The sequence below is a fragment of the Nyctibius grandis genome, chromosome 12 (genome assembly GCF_013368605.1).
Source record: "Nyctibius grandis isolate bNycGra1 chromosome 12, bNycGra1.pri, whole genome shotgun sequence".
Classification (NCBI taxonomy): domain Eukaryota; kingdom Metazoa; phylum Chordata; class Aves; order Nyctibiiformes; family Nyctibiidae; genus Nyctibius; species Nyctibius grandis.
The window spans coordinates 14,440,966-14,454,394 of record NC_090669.1 but is presented as its reverse complement, the minus strand read 5'-3'; the positions used below and the strand labels follow the sequence as shown (position 1 = coordinate 14,454,394).

Here is a 13,429-nt window from a genome sequence, read left to right as displayed (position 1 = left end):
TTGGTCACAACCCATTGTTCTCTTTGCAGATGCAGCTCTGCAGTTGGCACACCTACTCTGCTCCCAAGACAGCCTGGGTGCCCCTCCCCATGCCAGGCAGGGAGCCCTGAATCTCTCGTCCGTCAGTGACTATTCCAGCTTCTGACTCCCATGAATATCTCATAAATTTTGCTCTTAAACTCTGCAGCCAACACAAATTCGTAGCGAGGAATGATAATGCCTGAGGCTTACGAGGGAGGTCACAAGAAAGTACATAGTCGGGGCTCGCAGAGACAGGTTATTGCAGTAACATCCATAGTGCCAAATAAACAGAACAGTTGACAGTTACTGAAATTCGGCTCACCTCTTTGTACGTGTGATAGGAAGGGGCCACTCCTGCAATGAATCGCTGGCATGGGGCTTCACACAACTGCACTGGAAGGGTTAGTTTAGGTTCTGAATTTTATAGGTGCAGTGGGAGTCTAATGCTCTTTTATTAGCACAACTCCATACTGACCTCCGAGCTAAAAAAAAAAAAGCAGGGACTTTCATATTATCTCATAATCCGCCAAGGGCAAATAAACATTCAGAAATTCTAGCCTTTCTTTTTTTTCCCAAGTCTCATTAAAACTGTGGTCTCTGTTATTATCATGCAGACATTTTGCACTAGTTTTTTATTACAGTCAAGTACAGATGCCCTTTTTATTTTGAAGCAGAGCTAATAGCAAAGCTTGCTTGCTAAAGTTTCTGATTACCCACTATGGCTGAGAGCAGTTTACCAGCAATAGTCTTCTTGGAATATTCAGGGTTATGCACAGCTTTTAATTCTTTAAAGGGTTTGGTGCTAAATAGCTTGTTTATACTGTGATCTCACTTGAAAAGCAGCCAGCAGATTTCTGAATGTGCTTGTCCAGTTCTTCCACCACCAAGCCTCTGGTCCAGCATCAGAAACATGAAGCTGGTAATGCAAAAGTCATGCCATGTATTTACAGATCAATTCAGTTAGTATTAGGTGGCTTTACAATGCACTATCAGGCACATTAAAAAAATGCCTCGTATCTATGGTCTAAGAAGTGCTGGTGTGTTTGTGGGTTCAGCAAGATGGCTTCTGACCTTACATCTCTGCAACTGGAGCAAGTTTAGTTTTGCAAGTGTGATGGGAAAAGGAAGGAGGGGCCAGCAAGAAGACAGTCGACTTCTATTTTGATCTACGTGTTATAGTAGCTCGATAGTAGGTGCTGCCCTCACTGGTGATTTACAGTCTCTCTCAATACAACGAATTCCTGCTGCTTTCTTCTTGCTATTTCAAAATGTTTTAAAGCCCATCCCATGGCTTTATTTATTTTCCTCTTTTTTTTTTTTTCCCCTTTAGTACAGTTGCATATTGTTACTTACAGGAATGAAACACACAATCAGTTCTCTTTGGATGGCCATGACAAAAAAACCATGCAATTTTAGCAGTTCTTAGTGAGATGCTTAGGTGTTATTGGAGGAACGTTTCTCCGTGAAAGGAATTTTACATGGCACCAGCCACTTCAGAGTAGTCTGCAGTGCAGTGGCAGTATGTGTGGGCACATAAAGTGTTCATATTCTTTCATTTAATGATGTTTCAACACAGTGCGAGATATTAGCTTCCAGTAGTGTGGGAGCACTTAGTTTACAGTACTGTTACCTCATTATATTTACTATTATGAGTGCTACCATTTATTCACAGTAGTAAACATTGTGCTAAGTAGTAAGTGTATACAGGAGCTAGGCTTTAGAAAATAATACCACAATTATGAGTACTGAACAATCTTGAGAGATTGTGTTTAGTGAAAAGCATCTGCTGGATCATTGTGTAAAGGCACAGAAATAGACAGTGATCAGTTGTCAGAAACCTTTCCTTTTGATCTTTTTTTTCCCAGGTAAAATTCTGAAAGAAATTAAATGTCTGAGATTAAATATGATTCATTAGCAACCAAGCCTGCAGAACCTAGGGCAGTCAGCCATTCTGTCTTTGACCTCTTCTGATACTGTTAGCAAGGGTGACAGATAGTTGCACGATCATTTTTGAAGTGTAGATTTCTGCTATATCAATGGACAAGATATGTAACATTTAGTAATTTTCAAGAGCTTCTGCCAGCCCCCCACAAATAGCTAGTCTTTCATTCACTACTGCACTATACTAGAGCCCCATAAATTAACACAAGAGAAAATTACTTTGTGAGAGTTTTTATAGTTTAATGCATCCAACTTTCCATTTTAGAAAGCAAAGAACATAAACAACAGTTTTGCTTATATGTCTGGGTAACATACAACAGCTCCATAATCAATAATAGAAAATGTTACTGAAAGGCCCAATAGACCTCAAAGAGATAATGTGAATCGGCCATTAACAGTAAGTCATTATAGAACTTATTAAGTGAAGCCTTGGGGCTGCCATAGAGCCTAAAGGTTGACATAAATTTTTCATACACGTTGAACTTTGCTAAATGTGCTTGCATTTGATTAATGATGACTTTCTTCAGTATGCTAATAAGAAGAAGGAAAATACGAGCTCGGGCTACAGCAGGGAGAATGGTGTCCTGGAAGGAAGACCATCTTTGGCAGCAGGGGAACAATGGGGCTTTCTAAAGACACCCTGCCAAGTACGAGGGAGTTTATTACTCCCTGAAAAATTGCTCCTTACCACCCACAGATAGGGCACTGAGCACAGCATGTGAACATGGAAAGTCGGTTTTGTAGTTGTGGAAGTGAAAGCATCATAGCTCTAAAACAACAACAGAAAAAAAATCCACCCCCCTGGCCACGTTAGGACCTCCATATATCACAAAGAACAATACAGAAGTGCTTCATATTTATAAAGCACTTCTGTGAGAGAAGTGGTATGTCTGCAATGCCTGGTGGTGATAGAGCTGGAGGAAATTTGCCTTGGCAGCCAAAGTAGTGAGTCATGGACTCATGGAATGATTTAGCTTGAAAAAGAAGACAACAGCAACAAAATAAAACCTTCACTCACAGAAAGGCCTGGAGAACAGCATATGGATTTGGTCAATTAAAATAAACATGTTTTTCACTTGTTTAATAAAAAAATAAGGCAATCAGTAACCTCAGTCCAAAGCAGTCACAAAGTCCAAGTCTCTTTCACCAACCACCAAAAATGCTAGGCATGTCTTAAAATTTGGGGGATAGCTTTAAAAAAACTACAGAGTAAGGTTTATTTTTCTCTTTCTAGTTTTTAAACCTGTTAAAGGTCAAACTATTAAGCTTTTATTTTGATTTATTTTAAAAGAGCACTCCTGTAATCAAGAGTCTAACAAACAGCCCTAGCCAAAAGGACTCAAGATAAACCAAAAGTCTTCTTCTAGACTTTCCCCCCCGCCAGCCATGGAGTACTTTGCCCACTAGCCTGGCTGGTGTGTTGGCTGTTGCTATTCTTGATGCAGTTATAAGCTTCTGCAAATGGACTGAACAAGTACTAAGAAGAAAATAAAAAAAAATCAGGTTTTGAGTTTGGCAGTTAGAGAACTCACAAGGACTTCGATAATCTCAGGTTCCATTCCCTGCCCTAGTTAATATTTAATTATTTATAGAACACAAATTGGCTTCAATGGAAAGTGTGAAAGACTCTTGAAAAGGACACTTCTCTGACTTGGAAAGAAGTCTTAGAGTCACACGCAGTCCAAGCAAGTCTCTCCCTCTTTGGGCATGTGTGTTCTCTTTCTTTCCATGGAGAAACCTGAAATGCTCCATGTGCTCTGCAGAAACACCCACATGGGTAAGCACTTGCCCCTGGCATGTACAACCCACCCCCTCTGTCTGGGAGACTGGAGGTCTTGGACATCAGCAAAGCCCATTGTGCATATGCACACATTAAGTTACTGGGTCATACATGGCAAAGCCGCTATCTGTGCATGAGGTCATAGCTTCTGCACTTCCCTTGCTGTGAGAAGGCAGAAGACCTAATATTTTGGAAGCAGAGTTTGTAGTTACTAAGGGAGGCAGTAACAAATAAATCTAATTCTAACAAGTTCACTCATTCCCTTTCACAAGCCATTCCTTTTTTCTTCTTTTTTTTTTTTTTTTAAATACAGGATGTGATTCTGGTGCTGATTGTTCAGCTTTGGTTACAGTTGCTTACTATTTTGACCAGTCACCAAAGTGGAAACCTGCACAGGGTCTACCTAGATTTTTGTTGACTGAGCCTTTCAATAAAAACACATAATTCTGAGAACTCTGCTGGATGGGGATGACATAAAAGAATTCCAGGCTTTTGGGTCCCAGAAACCTAAAGTTGCCTCTTTGTGCACCTGATTTAAATTCCTATTCTTCACTTTTTCTGTAAGCTTATCAGCACCAACATGGTAAAATTCAGCATGTTTTTTTGTCAGTCAACAATACAGAGCCAAGAAAACATGCAAATTATTTAAAAGCTTTTCTCATCTGTGGTTGTACCGGTTTCTGAGGCATGATGTTGCACAAGATGACATAAATGTTGGTGGCAAGCTTGTAAGCTTGTACCTCTTGACACGGTATCAAAAACTGCTTGACATAATGGCAAGAACATGACAGAGGCAATCTAAAAAATCCCAAACAAACCCTCCCCTTCCATATTAGTGTAAGTTTTGAGAGTTCCCTTAGCAACCAGCACTGAACTTGCATATCTAATTGCTTCTTGCTGGCGTTGAGCGAAATCGTGTACAAATGCACTGTGGATACACGTGAGATGGGAGGCATGTCAACCTTGCTCAGACGCAAGTTCTCCTGGTGATAAGCAGCTAGACAATGAGCTGCATGCTTTTGCCAACAGGAGCATATACATGTACTCAGCTCACAAAATAAACATCGCTCCTGGCTGATGTCACACTGCCTGTTAGTGAGGGTATTTGGAGGGTTTTTGTTGTGTCCGCCCTCAAATGATGGACTCAAATCAGGCAGGACTTAGGAGAGGGAAAATAGAAGTTAAAACATCATCTGCACTTGCTACCGTCTCATACCTTACCTGGCTCAGTTGTGGTGATCCTCCTTTTAATTAGGGTTTGTCTTCAAACCCACTGAAGTTGTAATTAATCTTTCAGTTGCCTTCCCTGGATGTGAGGCTCAGTCCTTCCCTGAGCTCAGTCAGGAAGAGAGAGAGACTACGCTGAAGTAACTCGTGCAAGTAAATCCCTTCCCAGGTTGCTCAGATCCTCGGGAGCACTGTGACAAACTACAACCCCAGCCCACAGTCTCCTCTAATTTGTGTCGGGGACTAACCCAGTACTGCTGCGCTGGGCTGGTTTTTACACTCTCAGATTATAAACCCGAGACTCCAGTGACCACTGCTGTGAAGTCTAACACAAATAAATGTCCCGCTGCTGTGCCAAAACATGCTGTTCATTGAGGGTGCTGCAGATGATTTGTAATGAGTGTAATTCCCAGCATTTCAGAGGTAGTGTTGGCTGAGATTAGCAAGACTAACTTAATAAAGCACTATGATAATTGCATATTCGCTGGGAAGGGGAAAAATAATCAAATGAAAAAGGACAAAACCATCAGGGAAAGAAAATTTATTTCCAAGCATCTATGAGAGTGCTACAAACAATAGAGACTAAAACTCAAAGCATTTAAAACTATTTAAAAATGTAGTTGACAATGTCCTCCTTAAAAATTAAACATAAAAATGTAGAAAATGCAGTTACTAATTCTAAAACTTGCTCAATAGTGAAATAAACCCAGATAGCATCAATAAGGATGGAGTTCTACAAATTACCTTTTCTTAATTTATTTCCATTTGTTAATTTGTAAATTGATACTAATTTCATTTTTTAATGTTTATTTAAATTTATAATGGAGAAAAGTGCAAATCTAGCAAAATATTCTTTGGATTATAAACAGAGAAAAATCAACAACCAAAGAAATTTGAACCGAGTTAATAATAAACTATAGAATTATATAGAATGCACACAGCTATAATAAAGTGAAATATTACAATAAACATTGTAGAGCAAATCCGCTGATTTAGCAAACTCTGCCTTATAAAACATAGGATATAATGGGACAAGTGAATATGTTATGTATATAGAGCTGAAACATCATTCATACTTTTAACGAGATAAATTTTAATCTAACTACATATACGGGGGTCTTCAGAAAAGCAATACACCAACAAATCAGATTTCCTCTCAGATCAACCAGTTTGGTACCTGACTGCAAATGAAGGACAGGATCTGTAAAATGAACGGTAGAAAAATGTATATAATTTCTATTTATTGCCTCTTCCCATATTGCAGCTGCTGATCTCTGACCCTAAACAGCAAACTATATTAAATTTAGCAGAAGTATAGCTGTACACAGATGCTGAAAATGTTGATGCACGGAACATATTCCAATCCCTTGCTCATTCTGAACTAATATAAAAAAAAGTTATAGATCATTTTTCGATTAAAAATATACATTACAAAGAACAACGCTGAAAGGACTCTGATAATTTCTGTCATTACAGATTAAAATGTCTTCCTATCAGTAGACGATGCTACTCTACTGCAGTAAATGAAAAAAAAAATCAAAATAAAAAAAAAGTAAGTGCCAGAATCTTAATTACTACTCAGGTAAGGTAATTGTCAGGTAGAACAGTCTTTAGGGAACTTATAGCTAAACTGGGTCAGATTTAAGTCTCTAGAACCCGCAGAAGCTTAGCACAGATACGGAAATTCACAAGCCTGGAGTAAATTGTAAGTACAGAGTACTCCCGTCCACTTACAAAGTCATTTCTGAAACCTCTGGACTTTCTAAGATAGAAGATGAATGCATATTACATGGGAAATACTGAAAAGTATTCCACTTAATTTAATCCAGAAAACACAGTAGTATTATATGAAGATTATTACTGTGTTCTGGGAGCAGCCACAAGCTGTAGATAGAGAGGGTACAAAATGTTCACCAGACATTACATTTTTTTTTCATCTAAAAAACATTTGTAAAATGTACTTGTTTTTTAAATAATCACTTAACAAGGCAACAAACCAACTACAAACACATAATAAATAAGGCTATTAAAAGGTCACAATTGTAGTAAATTAGTCAGAACTATAAATGGGACATTAGAAACACTATGTTTTTCCTTATATGCTTAATAACCAGAACAAGAATTAAAAAAGAATCTGTTTATTTCAAAGTCTGCTTCTTATATTGAAGCACATATTAAAGCAACAGTACAATGTTCATAAAATATAAGTGTGATGCTGTAACATTTCTTACATGTCAGAATACTGATATTTGTATGCATACTAAAATAAGAATTTTAAAATTGTACAAATAGATACATTAAAAATGACATAGAAATAGGGCGCCTCCCACTGCAACAAGACAGAGTTTTTATATCTGGCACATATTAGTTCAAGATGAAAGTATAAGCAAAAAGATTTACAAGAATCAGCAGTAACAAGATTGATGCTCAAGAGACATAATAATTGTACATTGTACTGTACATACATCATATGGGTTTAAGCTGGCTGAATATTATATATTTCAAGTTTAAAAATGCACTACCATATAGAGTGTCCATAGTTTAAGGCGAAATTACAGCTCAGAACTGTTATCTTTTCTAATTTGTGGAAGCTTCTTTGACATAAAAGTTTTAGATGTTCATAACACATAAAAGATTTTCCTTATTTGTAGGTTCGCTTTTAGCATTTTCCTTCATTTAAATATTTTGTATTTCTTAAGTGGGTTTTTCCTTTAGTGAAGTTGGCAGCCAACTTCTATAATTGCCTTTTGTAGGAAAAGTTACTTCACAGTATTTACCACTTTTACGTCCTCTTTTATCAAAGGAATCCTCTCTGTCAAACTTATATGTTTAAATGAGATTTTTCTTGAGTTTTAAAAAAATACCTGCTTACATTTCTTCTGGATTCTTCAGAACTTCGGACACAGTTCTTAAGGCCAAATCTTAAACTTTATTGTTAAGAATCGTCATTGAAAGTGTCTTTGGAGCCATACAAGTCTGCAAGTTTCTTAAATCGAGGTCCCCAATTTTGTAGATAGTCGTAGTCCAAATCAGAATCTGTTGTCGCTGACTCTAATGAGCTAAGTGAACCAGCCACTGAGCCTCTTCCTTCATAGCCATAGATCTGAATAGAGTCATAAGGAGGAGCAGCTGGATCATTATCAGCCTCTTGTATTCTTGTGTTGATGAAATCATCAACATCAACGCTATTAGGAGCTGGCCGAAGCCCTGGTCTTGGGATATACTGATACTCAGGTTTTATGTCTTTACGAGGAATAAATCCGTTGATGCCATCGGGGTTCTGCAAAGTAGCTATGTCAAAAGCTTCAGTATCTTCCTCTCCTCCGCCTTCATCATCGTAAGTAATAATGTTCTCTCGGACATCTTCTTCTTCAAAAACAATCAGAGGTTCTTTTTTCTGTCTTTTCAGTGTTACAAACAACACTACAATGACTACACAGAAAAAGAAAAAAAGTTAGACTGCACTCTCAAACAGTAGCTGCTTTATAAATAGATCATGGCATTCACTGAAACCTCAGCTTTTTTGCTGCATTTCATCATGTATTTGTGCTAACATCTGCATTTTTAGCATACCTAGCTAGGTAATAGCACTGATGTCTGTACACAGAATTGAACATACTGATTTGAGGTTTTCTGTTTGGGCTGAATGCCATTGCTCTTCCTAATTGCTCATTACTGCAAGACTAATTCAAGAAAAGCATTTGTGGGCCCCCAGTGCTGCATGAACACTGTGGCACTGCCTTTGAGCAATCACATGTATACCTGCAACAAAACAGGTATATGTTTGTATGTATGCCCAAAGCTAAACTCTAATTCCATGTTTCATTTGGAATTTTTCTTAAGCAACACCTCAAAACACATGCCATTGTTGTTGTGTTCCTTCTCACTTCAAATTTCTATAAAATAACTTTAAAATACATAAGAAAAGAAAGACTATAAATTACTATGGGCAAAAAACCCCATTTTATATAAATATTTTCAAATCATCAGGAAATGCTTTACAGCGCTTTCTTAAAAGCAGGTCTTGCAAGCCATTCATTTGTCTTCAACACAAGAGGAGTTAGAGGGAAACAGCTGGCAGGAGCCATTAATCCTGGCTAACCTCAATAAGGAACCTGTCATCCAGGGAAGATCACAAAACTTAAAACTGTATGTCATGACCTCCTTTAAACAGTGTCCCTGATTAACTGATATTAGGCTGCAAAAGGACATTCTCTGAGCACACCTAGACAAATTCATTGGTGTTTGATATTGCAGTTATCATATACTGCATTTCAGCCAGGCAGATTAGTACCTTCCATAAAAATAAAAGCTAAGAAATTAAGATTCATTTATCCGTCTTGGAGCTGAAGGCAAGGTTAATTTTTTTTAACACAAACAAGTGTAGAAGAGTAATAAGTAAAAAACTTTTTTACCTAACAAAATCACAATGCAAGCAAGAATGGCAATTAAAGCTCCAGTGCTTAATCCAGCATTGAGGATGTAGGCTTCGGCATTACAGGAGAGCAAGGAGCCATTGCTGTCACAGCCGCAGACACGAATGGTGAGGGTGTTGGTGCTGCTCTGAGGGGGGAGTCCACCATCACTTATTACAATAGGAAGAAGGTATAAATCCTGCTTTTGGCGACTAAATCCTTCACGTCTAACAAGAACACTTGCTGTGTTATCTGTTTACAGAAGAGAGATAGTCATCATTATTTTTTTCACAAAGCCATCCTCTCAGTAAATATTGAAAAAATGTATCTTGCTACAATGGCTCTGAATTTTCAGATGCTTTAGCATTATTTGTACAATAAACCAGTACAATGTATCGCCTTCCTAATGACCCAAGAGCAATTACAGTATTGTGTTTCATTCATACAGTAGCACACTCAATTTTAATTATTACAGGGTAATGAGGATAACATGAGGAACACAAAAAAATCTCTGTTAGTACCTCCTTTTAGCACCCCCATTAACCTTCCAGGAAATTCACAATACTTCAACTACCAGAATGACTGGGCCTCGGCATTGCTGTTGGAGGTGGTTCTAGTCCTTTTCCAGAATTAAAGCCTTCAGTGGAGGGGAAAAAACCAAATCCCCCTGATTTATTGTTCTTGGAGTCCGAAGACAGAAATCTGTACCAAAATGGCCTGTGCCAATGAGACTCCCAACAAAATGAAAGGCCAACATTTGCTGTGTATTAGCAGATTTGGGGCTCAGTGTTGACCTGTTTCAGTAAGAAATAATAAAGTATTTTATCAGAACCTGTTTTTCACCCAAACTTCTAAAGCCAGAATTCAGAAAGCTTGATCATGAATACACAGTATGTCTGGGCACATTTTGAATTACATGGCTATAAGGAAGAGTGAAAAGTATTGCTCTAACTCTACTTCCAGTTCTCACTGAGCGGTCGCCTGCCATGGGCCTCCTGGTGCAGGGAATGGAAACCACCTCAGCACAGAAGGTCATTTTGCATAGTCCTTCACGCTTCCTGGGGAAAAAGCATTTGAAAGGGAAGCGTGTGACATGAAATGCTGGGATGAGACGGCCAGTGCTTCCTGCTCCCAGCCACACCAGACAAAGGCTAGGAAATACAAACAGCATTTCTTTATTGTGCTCCTGTTTCTCAGTTCTCAGACTGAACGAAAGTTTATAAAATTGTAAACATCCTGAAGTAAATAAAATTAAACAATCATATGTTTGGTTTTCAGACCTTCAAAAACTAGTTTAGGATGAGCATTTACTTCATACAACCTTTTCTGTTTTGCTATGTTCTTTATTTTTCACTATATAATGGAAGGAAAAAAAAAAGAAAAGAACGGTTCTTTTATCTACTAAGGGAGGGCTGTTCACCTCCAATGGTACCCATTTTACTATTGCCTCAGGCTACTGCAGAAGATTAATCATTTTCCTGTTGAAGAGTCAGCATAAATTCCAGAATTTAATAATGCAAATCATAAAACCTCTTTTAATGATCTAATCGCTGCTATTTCCATGAAAGTTTGTGAATAAATTACACCAAAAGAGAAGTATTGTTGCCCTATATTAACTGCTCTTGCAGGCAGTACCCCTGATGTCGGACAAGGTCTGAAACTGTCCCCAATTCAGTGGACACAGGTCAATTTATTGGATGAGAAGGATGTTTGCACTAGGGCCTTGCTTATCTGACTCTCCCACTAGTAACTTCTGCAGATCACACCAGAAATGACGAAATTTTTTTAGGACTGTCCTAGATAGGATATGTTTGTTACATGCCAAATTAATTCATCTCCCCGTGTCTACACCTCTCCTGCCAGGTCCACCACACCCGATGCCCAGTGTGGTTACCTCGGCATGACAGAACTGCAGTCTTTCTGATACTGAAGTCTCACAAAAATAATGTCTGGATAGAAAACAGCTTGTTAACTTCTCCTTTACATGATGGTCATATTTGCTAAGGACAGAAGCTGATAAAGATCTGATTATTTATTACTTGTGGTTTTTGAAGGTGCTCTTCATCTCTTTTCAGAGTCTTTCTAACCTCCTAAATGTTTACATGCAATATTTGTCCAGCTACGCTTTGTAGCATTATTTTTTTGAAGGACCTTAGTGATATCAGTGTCTGTGTGATAGGAGTCTTATTTTAGGACTTTAAACTAATGGGCTCGCAACAAATGGGTATAAATAGAAATGTAACACCTAATATCTATTAACCTATCAACTATATATTGATATAGAATAAAACTATTCCACAGGGTTCTCTAAAATGCATTTAATAATTCATTTCCTCAATATGAGAACAAAGATCTGCTCTAGTAAATGAAAGATCACAATAGGACAGATTATTCTTGTAGCAAAAAATATGAACATTAATAGCGGGCTGAGCTACAACTGCCTAGAGGCTGCAAAGGCAATATGGAAGGAAACGCAGGCAATATCATATATTAGTATACTTCGTCTGTTGGCTGCCCATTTTCTATTAAGTTAGATTATATTATATTTTTCTTGAATTTTGGCAGCTTAAATAGTATTCCTAACTAGAAATAAGAAAATAATGGCAAATTATTCAGTTATTATACAGCCAAGCCAATTCCACTGCAGTGAATTACATTACACTAAGGCTGAATTTGATCCAATAGTTGATTTATCTGGTTTAACTTGAAGTGATTTCTAGATTAATATAGTTTTTTAAAAACAAAAATCCAATCAACGTGCCTGGCTAAAGTTTAAAAAAGACTACTGTATATCAACCCCAAAGGTCATTTTTTTAACTTTTTTTCTGTTTATGTTCACTTCCCACATTTAGAAGAAACATTATATCAATAAGAGGAAAAAACCTCTTTTACCCAGATAAAAGATAACGCATAATCCTACCTAATATTCTCATACTTGCTTTTTCATTATTTTCAAGTCCCAGAAGCATAACTATAATCCAGGTATAATGGCATTTTTTAAGCCAAGAAATAGAAGTTAAATGTCAATACCAGCTTAAAACTATTACTTAACACATATGGGACCTACTTGACTGACAGCCTTAACGAACACAATGGGGGTTAACACAAGACAGAAGGAAGAAAATATCCATCTCAAACCATCCAGAAAAATACACATGCTCTCATTTTTCCAGCTATTATTGTCTGGGATATCCAAAAGTGTTGTAAGCGAAGATTACCTATACTCTCCATGAAATATTCACAATTAGAAGTTAAAATTACATTACTTTATAGTGATCTTTATAGTGATCTTCCTGACCTTTGATTTTCGTATTTTTCTCCGGGGTTCTTATTGATGGTTTTCCAATTTTTCCTCTACATACAGCCAAATGTAGCTTAGCTTCTGGGGGCTTGTTAACATATATACTGTGTAAGGAGTCTTCTAGATTAAAGCAGCTGACTGCAGTGTGAACATTATCACCTATATCAAAATGTGAGTGCTGATTCAGCAAGAAATCTAAACAATTTCAGGGGTCCAACTGTCTAAAATCATTACCAGGCAATGGCAATTGCGTGGATAATCCATGGCAAAATCCTGTAACTTTATTGTTCATATATTTCAAAATGTCTTGATTAAAAGGTCTGAAATTGAGAGCCAGAGGACATGCTTCTATTAAAAAAGTGAGTTTTAGTCACTGATTTTAGTGGACTTACAAATTTAATTTCAGTCGTTGTAAAGCACTATATAGTGTATTTGAGAACATTAGTACACCTCAACTTTTGCCATTGCGGTGTAATTCATCCTTGTGCAGCACGGTAAAGCAAGGTGGTTGCAACCCTTCCAGCAACATTGGCTATGTGCCAGGCCTCCCCACAAGGTCAGCGAGCCCCAGTAAAGGGCAGTTCATCTTAGGACAGAGCAGGATTAAAAGCAGGAATTCCATTTGCTAAAAATCCGTCTCTCTGCTGTGAAGTGTCATGAGCCTCTAATTGCGCTTCAGAAGCTCTGACTTCAGTGGGAGCAAAACTGAACAGAGCCTGGGCAAACACAGTGCTGTTTATTTAT

General features: G+C 37.7%; 1 protein-coding gene across 2 annotated transcripts in view; it reads right to left on the bottom strand.

The window, feature by feature from the left end:
* Nucleotides 1-7,024: 7,024 nt before the first annotated feature.
* The window catches only part of CDH11 (cadherin 11), a 226,727-nt gene continuing 220,322 nt past the window's right edge, over nt 7,025-13,429 (bottom strand). For both annotated transcript variants that reach the window (XM_068411535.1, XM_068411534.1), the window contains 2 exons: nt 9,385-9,636; nt 7,025-8,401 (listed from right to left, as the gene is read on the bottom strand). In XM_068411535.1, coding sequence (XP_068267636.1) covers nt 7,905-8,401; nt 9,385-9,636 — 749 coding nt within the window. In that variant the 3' untranslated portion in view covers nt 7,025-7,904. The remainder of the gene's footprint in view (nt 8,402-9,384; nt 9,637-13,429) is intronic.